The sequence below is a fragment of the Lemur catta genome, chromosome 23 (assembly GCF_020740605.2).
Source record: "Lemur catta isolate mLemCat1 chromosome 23, mLemCat1.pri, whole genome shotgun sequence".
Lineage (NCBI taxonomy): Eukaryota > Metazoa > Chordata > Mammalia > Primates > Lemuridae > Lemur > Lemur catta.
In genome coordinates, this window is record NC_059150.1 from 1,053,879 (window position 1) to 1,066,542 (window position 12,664).

A 12,664-nucleotide genomic window follows, 5' to 3' on the forward strand; every position below is an offset into this window, starting at 1 on the left:
TTTAAAATTTAAAATTTCATTTTTGTTCAGCAGGTAGGAATATGTATTTCAGAATGAAGAACTGATGACTCATTTATTCATTCAGAAATTCATTAGTCATTATTCACTATGTGCCATAAGACTATGGACAAAAGTACAAGATGGACTGTGGAGATACAAAATTGAAAAAGACATGTTCCCTATTGTTTATGATATGTTGGGAAAACAATGCCAAAATTTACTATATAGAAAAAGCTAACATGACACAAATTATTGTGGGAGATCAAAGGAAGGAATTCTAGAGGGGACAGAAGGAACAATAAAAAATTTTTTAAAGATAAACATTTAAATAGTAAATACTAAAAAAGAGTTAGTGGGCTTGTAGAATTTATTTTGCTTTTGAAAGCCACATCGTGGCGGTCATTTATTAATTGTGTCCCCAGCATTAATAGAGGCCATTTTCAGCCATAGGTTTGAGTAGGTTGCCCGAAGGCAGATGGGCCCTGATTGGCTTAAGAATAACCTACACTCCTAACAACTGGTTCAGAAATGATGGTTCAGAAAGGGACACACAATGGAGACATGACTGTTAGGACTTCCAGGATGGAAAAGGGCTTCTCTTATTTTGGAGCTTCATAACCAGACTCTCTCATTTTACGTGGACAAAAATGAGATGGAAACCCTAGGAGCTGTTTGCAGCCATCCTTCACCAATGAGAAAAGAGCCTGCCTGAAAAGGAAATTTGCACGGATGAGGCAAAGCAGAAAAAGAGAGAGCCCTGGTCACATCATTGAGCCCAGAATCAAGTCATGCTTCATGGTTATATGAGAAAACAAATTTCTTTTCTTGTAACCAAATTGATTGAGTTGTACGATCCATATCTTGCAACCTAGAGGGTCCTAACATACCTACCAGGTATTAGTCCTAACATAACTAATAAAAGTTAATGTAAATGAAATCTAGGGGAATGCATGTCTCTGAACTCCCTCACCCCAGCATAACAAGCATGTTCAACATCAATATAAAGATCCCAAAGGATGGGAAGGGTTATAAAATACCTCCAGTATCATGTTACATGTAGAGTTGTGGCACAAAATAACTCTTTCTAAAGCAAATCTAGATGTAAATGCTTTGTAAATAAAGTAAGAACTTTACCATTCTAAGGCAGGACTTAGTGCCCTACTTGCATACAGTTTTGTCTACTGTGAGTGCAGAGAATCTGAGAAGAAATGAACACACGCTAGGATAAACGATGAGTAAGGCCCTGAGGAGGCTTTTTAAAACAAAAGACATGATGAAAGTCACACGGTGTGCAAGGACACTGACTCTCAAGTCAAATGAAAACTGAAGAAGGAGGCAGATGATCTATTCAATGTCTAAATGATATTATAATCACATTAGCAAGTATTTGAAAATTATTAGTATTGAGATACTTTCTCATCTTTTAATTATACAGATTTCCAACTCTGATTATATTTTAAAGATATATGTATAAGAATGCACACACTGGGTAACGTGTGAAAAGTACAGAAGAGCTTTCTCAGCCTAAATACCTGTAGGCCTGACTCACCAGGATGATTTAGACCTGGGGATGGAGGATATAGGGAAAATAGGCTCTGGTTAATTAAGTGATTTGCCTTACCAAATAATCTGAAAGCCATTGTTATATCTTTTTGCAATTACTGCTTGTAAATTTTGAAATAATTATAGATTCACAAAGAGTTGCAAACAGAGTACAGAGAGGTTCTATTTCTATATACCCCTTACCCAGTTGCTCCCAGTGCTTACATCTCACACGCTTATAATATGAAAACCAGGAATTTGACACTGAAACAATGTATAGCTCTATGACTTCTAATTACATGTAAATTTTGTGTAACCATCAATGTCAAGATACAGAATTATTCCATTACCACAAAGATCCCCCCTGTTCAACCTGTTTATAGTCATTCCCACCCTCTCAGCCCCACCAAAACAAAAGTTACCTGTAACAGGACTCTTCCTAGATAAGATGGCTCTATTTATTTTCTATTTAAATCTGGTCTAGGCTATTTCATGTCTGTAAAATGCTGTTCCCACCCTTTGAACTGATGTCATGGCTGCTTAGTATGGCCTGATCCTCAATTTCAAAAACAGTGCAATAAATCTGAACCTCCAAACTTATTTCCTTTGTTTGAGATTTGGGGTTGGGGGCGGGCTGATCTGTGCTGAATTCTCTTTGCTAATCATGGTTGTTCATTTTCCGTGATCTGAAGTTTGGTCCCACCCTTCCATTGTTTCCCTGGGGTCCCCCTTTAGCCTTCCAGGTTTTAAAATCTTTTCTCAGACCACTGAGCAGTCCCCATCCAGATCCTTACTTCTTATTCCAACACAAAGGAAACTGACCAGCAAAAGAGGATTCCAATTTATTAATTTACTGAGCTTTATAATGAACTAGCAAGGTTGTTTATATCAGCTCCTAAGACTTAAGAAAATGAAAATATGACTATGGGTCTGCATAGTAAACACAAATACCAAAACAAGGCATACAGAAGGTACACGATGGTTTAGTCACCCTTCTCCTGCACAACTTTTTAAAAATTTAAGAGCCAGGGTCTTGCAGTGTTACCGAGGCTGGTCTCGAACTCCGGGCCTCAAGCGATCCTCCCGCCTCGGCCTCCCAGCGTGCCGGCAGGCGTGAGCCACCGCCCCAGCCTCTCCTGTGTAATGTTAGAACCTACATTTGCCCTAAAAGAGCGATTCTCGCCCTCAATTCTTCAATACCGACGAGCACGGACAAAGCTGCTGCTCTTCAACCCTCCTTTCTGGAGACCCACGCTAGAGGGAGGGGTGGGGTGGCGCCGATTGAACACCTGAAATGACCTCCCGGCCTTGCTCTCGTTCTTTCACCTTCAGTTTTATGGGGTTATCAGGATAACTTTCCCCTATCGGACAGGCAACACAGTTTCAGTTCGCATGTTGCAGATACTCAGCAACGTGGCAAGGCGCCTTTCTCGCTCCGAGTGCGACCGCGCTCTCGGCCTCGCCCCAGGCCGGCCACGAAGGTTCCAGGTGCCCGACCCGGCCACCCCCGCGGGCACCGACAGACCATCGCTCTCTGGGATCTTAACAGGCGTAGCGACTGTGCCGGACGATCCTAAGTCTAGCCTGACATGAGGAAAAAGGCCAGCTTTCATCTCAGGAAAAAAAAATAAAGCAGCAGCTGAAGAGTCACTTAGCATTTAGGGGCAGAGAGCTGGAACCGGCCCGTTCGTCCCCATCCCGGCAGCTCCTCAGTCCCCTCAGCTGCCTTAAAGCTCCGTGTCCTTCCCGCAGCGGGGCCGGGTGGTGGGGGCCGCGGGCTCGGCTCGGTCCGTGGCCCTTCCCCGCCAGGCCGCGCGGTGCGTCCCCGGCCGACGACAGGGACAGCCGCGTCCCCGGCCGCTCGCGCCGCCCGCGGGCCCCGGCGCCGGACGCCCCGCCCCACACAGGCCGGCGCGGCCATGGCGGCCGGGAACATCCGGGCGCTGAACCGCGCCGCGCTCGGGACGCGACCTCCCGCCGTCCCGCCGCCGAAGCCTCAGTGGGTCGAACCCGGGTTCCGACAGCAGCGCCGCTTCACCCTCCGCTCCACTGCCGAGGGAGACGGCGGCCGCCCCGCGCCTGGCTCGCCGGGCAGGCCCGAGGGAGCGGCGACGCGCCCGGCGAGCGAAGAGTTAACGGCGGCAGAGCGGCGGATCGCGGAGCTGCACGCGGCCGCCTGCGCGGTGAGACGCCTGCGCGGTGAGACGCCCCCGCCCCGCCCCCGCGGTCCGGTGCGCATGCGCATGGCCGCCCGCGGGGACGCCGCCCGCTAGGGCAGAGCTGGGGAGGCTCGCGCGGTGTCGCTGCGGGCCTGTGACGCGCCCGCCGCTGCCCGCCCCGACCGTTTCGCTTCGAAACTGGCGACAGTTTCGCGTTCCGGACAAAGAGTTGACCGTGCAGTCGTGTCGAGTATAAGTGTGACTTGTTTTCCTGTCAGCGTCCGAGCTTAGCCCCGGCGTGACGTGGGACCCACTGCCGCTCTCTCGTGTGTGTGCGTGCGCACGTGTGTATGTGTGCGTTCACGTGTGTGTGCACGTGTGTATGCACGTCCACGTGTGTGCGCACGTGTGAGTGCGTGCACGTCGTGCTCGTCTGCGGTGTCAGCGGAACGCGTGGCCACGCGGTGGCTTCACCAACGAGCGGGCGAGGCCGGCGGACGCGCTTCGCGGTTGGCTGCCCGCTCGGCCCCGCCTCTGGCCGGCAGACGACAGTCGGGACCACGTTCTCCCGGGACCCTCCAGAGCCGCGTCCCGTGTCTCATGGATCCAGCGGCGGCCTGTGGCGCCAGGGTCTCGCCTTGGGCAGTTTCTGACGCGTCAGACTACCCGAGCGTCAAGGGGCGTCAAGGAAGCGTGTTTATACTTTACTGTCTTTACAAGGAAACGAGAGCGAAACTGAGTCTCTATGGAAAAGCAACATGAAAGTAACCTATTCATTATAATAAGATGTGCGTGTGCGTAGGTGTGTGTGCACGTGTGTAGGTGTGTGTGGGTGTGTGTAGTGTGAGTGTGCACGTGTGTGCACGTGTGTAGGTATGTGTGCACGTGTGTGTAGGTGTGTGCACGTGTGTGTAGGTGTGTATAGTGTGAGTGTGCACGTGTGTAGGTACGTGTGCACGTGTGTGTACACGTGTGTAGGTGTGTGCACGTGTGTAGGTGTGTGTAGTGTGAGTGTGCACGTGTGTGTGTGTACTGTGTAGTGTGTGCACGTGTGTGTGACCAGTACTTATGACTTCAGCCAAAGGGTAGATGGCCCAAAGCGACTCTTCTCCACCGCCATGAGCGGCCCGAGAACCGCCGTCCGACCCCAGAGCGGGAACTGAGTCCCGACCCTGGGGAGGGGACGGCAGCGTCTGACCGTGTCGCTTACGCTCTACTGTCAGCAACGACGCGCTGACCTGCCCCCAGCCGCCACACGAACGTGGCGGAGACGAGCGAAAAGCTTCGCTCTTTCTGGAGCCCGCGCCGGGGCGTGCGGAGCAGGGTCGCTCGGCCGTGACAGGAAGGGCGCTTTTCCTCCCCAGGCACCCATGCGCCGTCGGCGCCCGTGTCACAGGCCGAGCGACCGCCCGGGACCGCAGACAGCCGCACGACGCGCTCGCTGGCCCCGGCGCGGGCGGCTCTTACCTGTCTCCCGCCGGACGTCTCGCTCCGCGGCCCGACTGCCGGCGCTCGGGCCGCGTCTCTGTCGCGTGTCACCATTAGCGAGGCTCATAGAGGACGAGTTAGGTCCGTGCGGCGGCCGCGAGCTCGGAGGCGCGCGGTCCACGGGGAACGCGGGAGCGCAGGCGCATGCGCAGCAGCAGCGATGGGCTCCAGGCCGGCAGAGTCGCCCTCGGAAGACTCCAGAAGCTGTGAAGAGTGACAAGAAGGCTGCTACAGAGTCCCCCCTGTCTGTCTGTTTTTCTTCAAGTCTCCAGACGTGGGCTTTGCAAATCAAGAAGTGAAGTTCTGACACTAGGTCGTTGAAAGGAAGTGGTTAGAGATCCCAGTTTCATGGGATCCGCTTTGGGGTCCAGAGGATTTGGGGGGGTCCCTCGGACCGGCCTCGGGACCGGCCTGGCTGGGTCCCAGCGCGTCGGGAACGCCTGCGAGCGAACCGAGACTCGGACTCTGCCTGTCCGTTTGCTACACACTTTATTCACGAAACCTAGTTGTTGAAAACCTCCACCGGAGCAAAACATTCAGCTATGAAACGACGCTGGAGACGCTGTCCGCGGCCCCACGGGCGCGTTCCGGGGGGCGCGAGCTGCCCGCGCATCTGAACGCAAGGCTTGGGCAGGGCTGGCGCGCCGCGCTACCGCGCCGCAGGGGTTCCACCAGAGCCCGTGGAAAAGGCCTCTACAAAAACTAAAGGCCACATAGTAACACCCAGGGGACCCAAATCCACAGAGGAGGTTGTTATTTACTTTTACCTTCACACAAAGTACTTGAGACACTTTTAAAAACCATGTTTGAATGTAGCTAGGGTATCCTTCCTTGATACTTGAAATAGTGTAGTAAAAGTTGCTTTTGATTAAACTTGCGAAAGCAGTGAGTGTTAATATGTTCAAACAATACTTTTGTTTTGCCTAAAAATACAACTAGTAACACTCTGGGGGGAAAAAAGAAAATATTGTAAAACATGCGATGGAGTAACACATCATGAAGGTAAAGAAAAGTGTTCAATAATAGCAAAGGTAATACTTTTCTTTAAGGACTGTTGGTTTTGATTAGCACCTTTTCTGTAAGTTTAAATCATTATCCACATATTTTAAGTCCTGAAATTGTAACTGCGACTTCTGAGTGAAAGTTCATTTTCAGCCTCTTAAGCTCTTAAAATCATTTAAATCACCTGTTATTAAGCTTGTTACTTAGGAACCAAATGAAAAATATTGGAGCAGTGGCTACCTAGTTATTAGGCATAGAGGAGTTCTTGTTTTTCCATCAACTTCTCATTTTTCTCAAACTATATTTTCTCCTTATGTCACCTAAGGTTGGATTGTGTATAATGTCGGAATGCATTCAGTCTTTAATTGTAAGTGCCGTTAAAATTGCTGGAAAGAAGTTTAATATTGTTTTTTAAATTTTTTTGCAATATTTTATGAGTAGACATTATGGGGAGGAGATACGATGAATGTTGAGATTAATGAATTGTTTTATTTTATTACATTCCAGGCTGGCCAGCTAAACTATGTGGATCCAGCTACTGGCTATGTGGTGCTCACACAGCTCGCCCACTTGCAGAGGGGCAAATGCTGTGGCTCTGCCTGCAGACACGTGAGTAACAATCCTCGAATTATGGCAGCAGTTTTCGGTGCTTCTGTAACTTCATAAATACCTATGATTTGAACAAGTCAAATAAAAGAGCCAAAATAGACCTGGAGTGCACTTTTCACAAGCTACTTTAGCCAAGGACAATGAAGTTCTTAGTACCAACACAGGGCCTTTAAAGTTAATGGAAGTTTGTAATGTTGCACTGCGGAGCATCAGTTGCTTGAAATGCTGTGATTTGAAATTCATGGGAGCTCTTTATTACAAGGAAACTTTTCATGAGTTTTCACATAAGTTGTGTTCACTAGGCAAGTACAAAGAGGGCAGGAAAAGAAATCTAGAACGTTGCAAACTAGATCCTGGAAAACTTTTCTTCTTGATTAGCTAAATAAATAGGAACTTGCCCAGCATGGAGAGATTGAGAGGTGGATTTCCTTCACATGATAATGATCTTTTCTTTTTTTTCCTTCCCTCTGCCCATACCCCATTCCCTCTTTCTCTCTCTGTCTCTCATGTGTGTGTGTTTAAAATAACTGTGAAACTAGATTTCCCCAAATTTAGTGCTGTACAGTTCCTAAAATGTTTATTTCAATGGATACATTTCCATGTTCACTGATTAAGATGAACTAACTACTCCTTTCCTAATTTGAGCAAAGAATAAATGGGAATAGGTGCTACACTATTACTTATTAAAGACATAGTAATAAGGTAAATTGTTATAGGGTTGAGATTATAAAGAGAAAACCTATGTTTACAGAACACTTTGTATGTTTTAGTGCAAGAGGGTGTTATTTCCTTTAACTGGCCTACTTTATAATTAAAGAATAGACAATAAATACATGTATTAATTATAGCCAGTATTGAAAAATTAAACCTTCACTTTTATGTATGTTCCTATGCCCTTAGCTGATTCTAATCAAATGCATAAGAGCTTTGTGTAAATTGAGGACTTGAGGCTTTTCTAAGAGTGGGTTTTTGAAGTAAAATTCTTAAAGTTGGAAGGATGAATTTAGGAAATGGTTCTTGGACCCTAATTAGGACCATTTGCCTGAAGTTGCCAATATTCTCCTCTTAGTCTACGGGACCCTATAGATCAAATGATCTATGTAACATTGTTAGTAGTTTCTTTTTCTCATCATGAGAAGTGTACTTTTTCAAGGTGATTGGCAAATAATTCAATAATAATTTGTTTTCTTTTTTCTGCAGTGTCCATATGGTCAAGTCAATGTTAAAGATCCATCTAAAAAGAAGCAATTCAATTCATATTTTTATGTTTGACAACAATTTCATCTCTCTTCTTTGTCTAGTTGAACTTGTATTTTTAAAAAAATAAAGCCCTAATTGAGAATTGCTTTCTGTGCTGTTAGTATTTGAACACTAATTTTAAATACATATATTAAAAGAACATCAATAAAATGAAAAATCTAGCAAATGTTTATGTGTTTCTAAAATGGCACATTGATAGTTATTTTCCTTTCTTTTTGCTTCATTATCAGACACATATGTTGAAGAAAGAAAATAATGATTGTTCCATTAAATGGTAGCAATCGGGTCACATTAGTAGCTTTTGATTTTTCTTAGTCTCAGTTCCCCACTGTTTTCTCATCAGTGTTAGCAATCCAAGGAAGGTTGCTGGCAAATAGAAGAGTTTGAATACATTCTTCATCTTATTTATATCTTGAGCTATACAGAGATTAATATAATATATTGTGCACCATATGAGGACCCCAGAACTGCCATCCTGCGTCAAGAAATGCTCTCATCTTCCATCTGTTCTTCTAATAAAATCTTTAAATCATTTTGACTTGGGGGTCAGTCTGTTAAAGATGTGTCGCTTATACCATTCTTTCTTCTCTCTCCCACCCTTTCCTCCTCCGTTGCTTTTGGCACTTCCTAGGCGAATCTGTTTTTGAACATTTTGTTAGCTTTACACCCATTCTATTCTCTGCGGTCTTGTCCCCAGATGTCAGTCTCCAACCTGAGTCAGGAGCTCACAAGGACTATTCTTTCCATACCTTCTCTGCTTTCCTATGAGGACAGCAGCCCCCGGGAAGCTCTTTCTAGCCCGTGGTGGCTATTCAGTAAAAGGAGGCTGCTGCCCCTTTGGAAGGCGGGCTTTGCCCAGGGCTGACTCTCAGCCTCCTCCCCCAGTGAAATCTGAATGATTCTTGGACACCTCAGGGGCCAGCTTAGGCTCTGCCTGTGGCCTGGAATAAGGGTTTCAGAAATCTTAAGCAACCAAAAGGTTTCCATGCCTTATCCCATAGTTCAGAACAAAAGCCCTTCTTCACTGTAAAATAAGTGAAAAGAAGGCAAGTGAGGTTCTCATTTTCCCTTTGATTATGACTTCTTTGGGTTTTTTAAATGTCAAACATTAAATTGTCTCCAAAAACTTGTCGGCTTTTTTGGTGCCCCGGTTTTGCTGGAGCTCTAACCATGGTGCCCTAAGCAACACTGCCCACGAGCTTCCTTGGACGTAACAGAGCGGTGTCTGTGGCCTGGCATGGTCCTATCTGGAAATTATTTTGAGGAGGGGAATAGGAGACGGTAATCAGCATTGTGATCATGGAGGTAGTTAGCCTTCCCAGAAAGGCACAGAGATTCCTGGGATCCAGTTTCCTTTCCATTCTTTGGACAAGAAGCAACCAGCTAGCTCCAGGTTTCCCACTCACGAGTTGAAGATTAACAAGGCCATTTTCTGGGTTGGGTGTGGATCATGCTTTCTTCAGCAGCCCCAAGAAGGAGAAGAGAAAGAAATAGAATCTAAACAGTCATCTTTCTGGAGAAACAAGGGAATGAAGAAAGGAAGTGCATTTTGAAAAGGGACCCCATGTAAGGCTGTTTTGGGGAAGCTCCTCAGCAGGTGGAAATAACTCCTGGGATCCTCCTTCCCACAGGCGGCTCTTGCGTCCCCCCGGGGTGCTCTCTGCAGTAGGGAACTGGCCCAAGAAGAAAGGACATCCATCACAGACAACCCTTATGTGGGACGGTGGTGATTCTTCCTGGCAGATCTTCCTGGCAGGACTTCAAGCCTCATGGACAAACAGCAAAGGAGCCGCTGGGGGGCTGGAGCGGGCCTGGGACAGAGAGAGACGCTCTTCCTCTCCCTGCACCTGGAGCCAGAAGCCTGGTCTGAAGTTCGCTGAGGTTCTGGAGAGATGCGTGCGAACCACACGCCGGGGTGGCAGCAGGGCGAGCGCTCCCAACATTAAACACAATACGGCCACATAAATGGGCCTCGCCGCGAGCGCTGTAAGCTACATTGTATTCGCACGTTGTAAAGTAAAATTCAGGGTTCTTATTAGGTGTGTGTGTACAAACACATGTGAGTGCCAAGAAATAGAGACTTCCTAGTTCAAACCAACTCTGGTGCTGCTCCAGTTTCAAGGTTTCTGGAGACTCTTTCTGCCCCAGGGCTCAATAAATCAAAGGAGATTGATTTCTAGATTGTTTCTCACGTGGAACGACTCAGAGGAAACGGAGGGGTCTTGCTGCGGAGGTGACTAGGGCTGGGGGTGAAGACAGACTCCCGCAGCTATGGTTCTTCCCTCGGCTGGGGCAGGGCCCTGACCTCGGGGGTCCTCGCGGCAGGTGGATCACGACGCACACTCCTCTCTCTGCAGAAGCCGCGATGCCCCCACGGATTATTCGGCGCAAGGGAGAGAGGGGCTTTTATTTCTCCAGTAAAATTTAAGGCTCCCTAGCAGGGTATGTTTGGAGCAGATGGGGCCTTGAGAAGGGAGGCGCTCTCCGGACCTGGTGCGGGTCTTTGTTCCAACGCAGCGTCCCTACTGCACAGGCGTTTGCGAAGTCTGCTCCGCGTACGCGGTTCCACCGTCCGAAATCTGCGGGCCTCGGTTTTGTCGCCAGACAAGGCTGGGGAAAGCAGCTCACTACCAGACGAGTGGCAATTGGCATGCTGCATCCTGTGAGCACTTTAAGATCACACAGCCCCGGGCCAGCCCAAAAGGAACCTCCCCCTCCACTCCTGGCGGACACCTGCCATTTCCTCTTCTCTGCGTTTGAGCAACGCCTTGAGTTTGTCAACTGGATATCTGCCCTTGTTGGAGGATTTAAAACTCGTTGCTTTTTTTTTTTTTCAATAATTAAAAGGTACTCCTGGATGCCGAAACTTTCCTCTTCCCTCAGAAAAGAAAGAAAGAGAGAGAGAGAAAAAGAAAAGGAAGATATTTAAATGTGTGTGTGTTGGGGAAGGACAGTCTGTGCCCTCTCGCGCGCCTCTGTGCAGAGCCTTATTTCTGAGAAAACGCTGCGGAGAAGCTCGAAGCCACCTTCAGCCGGAGATTGGGTTGTCCCTGGGACGTCCAGCTACCCTGGACTTCGGGATGCCCCATGCGTGCTGGGGCGTCTCCGGCGCTGGGTTGACCTTCATCTTCACTAACAGTTTCGAGGTTGGGCTCATGACACAAAAAGTCCAGACCCACTGCTCTCCTTCCTGGAACTACGGGCGTAAAAGAGAGTGTTAACCCAGGAATCGTGGACCGTAGGGGTCCTGGGAGGTCCGTGACGATCGCATCCTCCCACCAGCAATGTGTGTTCTGAACTGTGAGCCTCAGTGTGCGCGCCTGCGTGTGTGTGTGCGTGTGTGTGTGTGTCTGTGTGTGTGTGTAGAATGCATGTCGTTACCAAATACCTAAAATGGTATGTGAGCCAAAAGAGGTTAAAAACCGTTGTTTTGGACAGGGATGAGTTGAGAGCACCCAAGCGTTTTCGGGCGGGTATCACAGTCTTATCTGTGCGCTGGCCTCGCTGACAAGCCCAGATGGACGCGGGAGGAGTCTCTCCTCCTGGCTGCGAAATCCGACCGAGATGGGGGGTTCTCCAAGAAAGAGCGAAGGAGGTCGGATGGGAAGGGGAAAGTCGGGGGTGGGGCGCGCGGGGGAGTTTGAAAGGTAAACCGGTAGGACTAATTGGCTGATGGGACTAGTTAGTGAAGCCAAGTGTTTGGGTAGAGAGAGGGACTCTGCCCGGGGTACTCTGAATGACATTCTGGGATTTGGGATGGAAAGAGAAAGCCAGGGGGCTTGGATTCGCAGCTCCTGGTCCGTTCCCCGCCGACCCGAACTGCGTGCGGGAGCCTGTGGGCAGGCAAGGAAGCGGCGTCCACCCCGCACCGCGCAGCCCCAACCCCGCGCGGTTCCCGCAGGCGGCTGGGAGGCAGGCGTGCGCCCCCGCCCCGCGCCCTGGGCCCGCGCCCCGCGGAGGAGCAGCGGCGGTGGCTCAGAGGAAGGGGCGGGTAGGGAGGGCGGCACCATTACCCAGACCTGCATCTTGGAGCGGCCAATCTCACTGCGCACACCCCCTCCCCACTGGCGCGGAAACCTCGCTGCATCCCCCGCCCCCCCATCTCCTACTGTGAGGGGCGCACCGGGTGGGGGAGTGGGTAAATAATTGGCCCGAGGCCGGCTTCCCGGTTCTCCCTGCACTTTCCGGCGGCAGGACTGCGCGGGGCGACGCAGCCCCTCGGGAACCTGAGACCAGGTAATACGGCCCCCGCCCCGTCCTGGGTCCGGCCGCAGCGCCGCGAACGCGGGTCTACCAGGGTTTGGACGCGGGTCTCTCTCGGAAGGTTAATCACCACCCCCACCCCCCAGCTGGAGCCGAGGCCAGAAAGATGCCCCCAACCCCCTCCCTGACCCCGCCACCAACGCCAACCTGGAGCAGAGAGCACTCCCCAAAGCGCTCGGGTCCCGACGCCCAGCCTGGGGCGCGGAGAGTGAAGGAAGGACCGCGAGGGGAAGGCGGGGACTCGGCGGGTGAACAATCAGTGGCTTAGCCCAGTTTCCCGCAGGAGCTACCGCCCATCCACCGTCTCTGCAGGCACCAGCTGGCGGCAGCATCTTTTAGGT

At 49.7% G+C, this 12,664-nt stretch overlaps 2 protein-coding genes across 3 annotated transcripts in view; one reads left to right on the top strand and one right to left on the bottom strand.

Moving 5' to 3' along the window:
* Window positions 1-5,212, bottom strand: part of DENND1B (DENN domain containing 1B) — a 232,323-nt gene extending 227,111 nt beyond the window's left edge. The window contains exon 1 of the mRNA XM_045536506.1: window positions 5,169-5,212. The gene's annotated coding sequence lies outside the window, so the exon portion shown is untranslated. The remainder of the gene's footprint in view (window positions 1-5,168) is intronic.
* C23H1orf53 (chromosome 23 C1orf53 homolog) lies at window positions 3,456-8,221 on the top strand. Of its 2 annotated transcripts, none has more exons than XM_045536509.1 (3): window positions 3,456-3,741; window positions 6,699-6,800; window positions 8,001-8,221. In XM_045536509.1, the coding sequence occupies exons 1-3, from the start codon at window positions 3,462-3,464 to the stop codon at window positions 8,024-8,026; spliced, it is 408 nt and encodes a 135-aa protein (XP_045392465.1). In that variant the 5' UTR covers window positions 3,456-3,461; the 3' UTR covers window positions 8,027-8,221. The 2 variants fall into 2 exon arrangements, with proteins under 2 accessions (XP_045392465.1, XP_045392464.1); XM_045536508.1 differs by having other exon boundaries at window positions 3,456-3,725; window positions 8,001-8,144.
* Window positions 8,222-12,664: the final 4,443 nt, after the last annotated feature.

Bases quoted from the DNA above. Each gene is read 5' to 3' on its own strand.
- C23H1orf53 (XM_045536508.1), top strand. From the start codon at position 3,462: ATGGCGGCCGGGAACATCCGGGCGCTGAACCGCGCCGCGCTCGGGACG. The intron at 3,726-6,698 runs GTGAGACGCCTG...ATTACATTCCAG, and splicing joins TGCACGCGGCCGCCTGCGCG to GCTGGCCAGCTAAACTATGT. The intron at 6,801-8,000 runs GTGAGTAACAAT...TTTTTTCTGCAG, and splicing joins GTGGCTCTGCCTGCAGACAC to TGTCCATATGGTCAAGTCAA.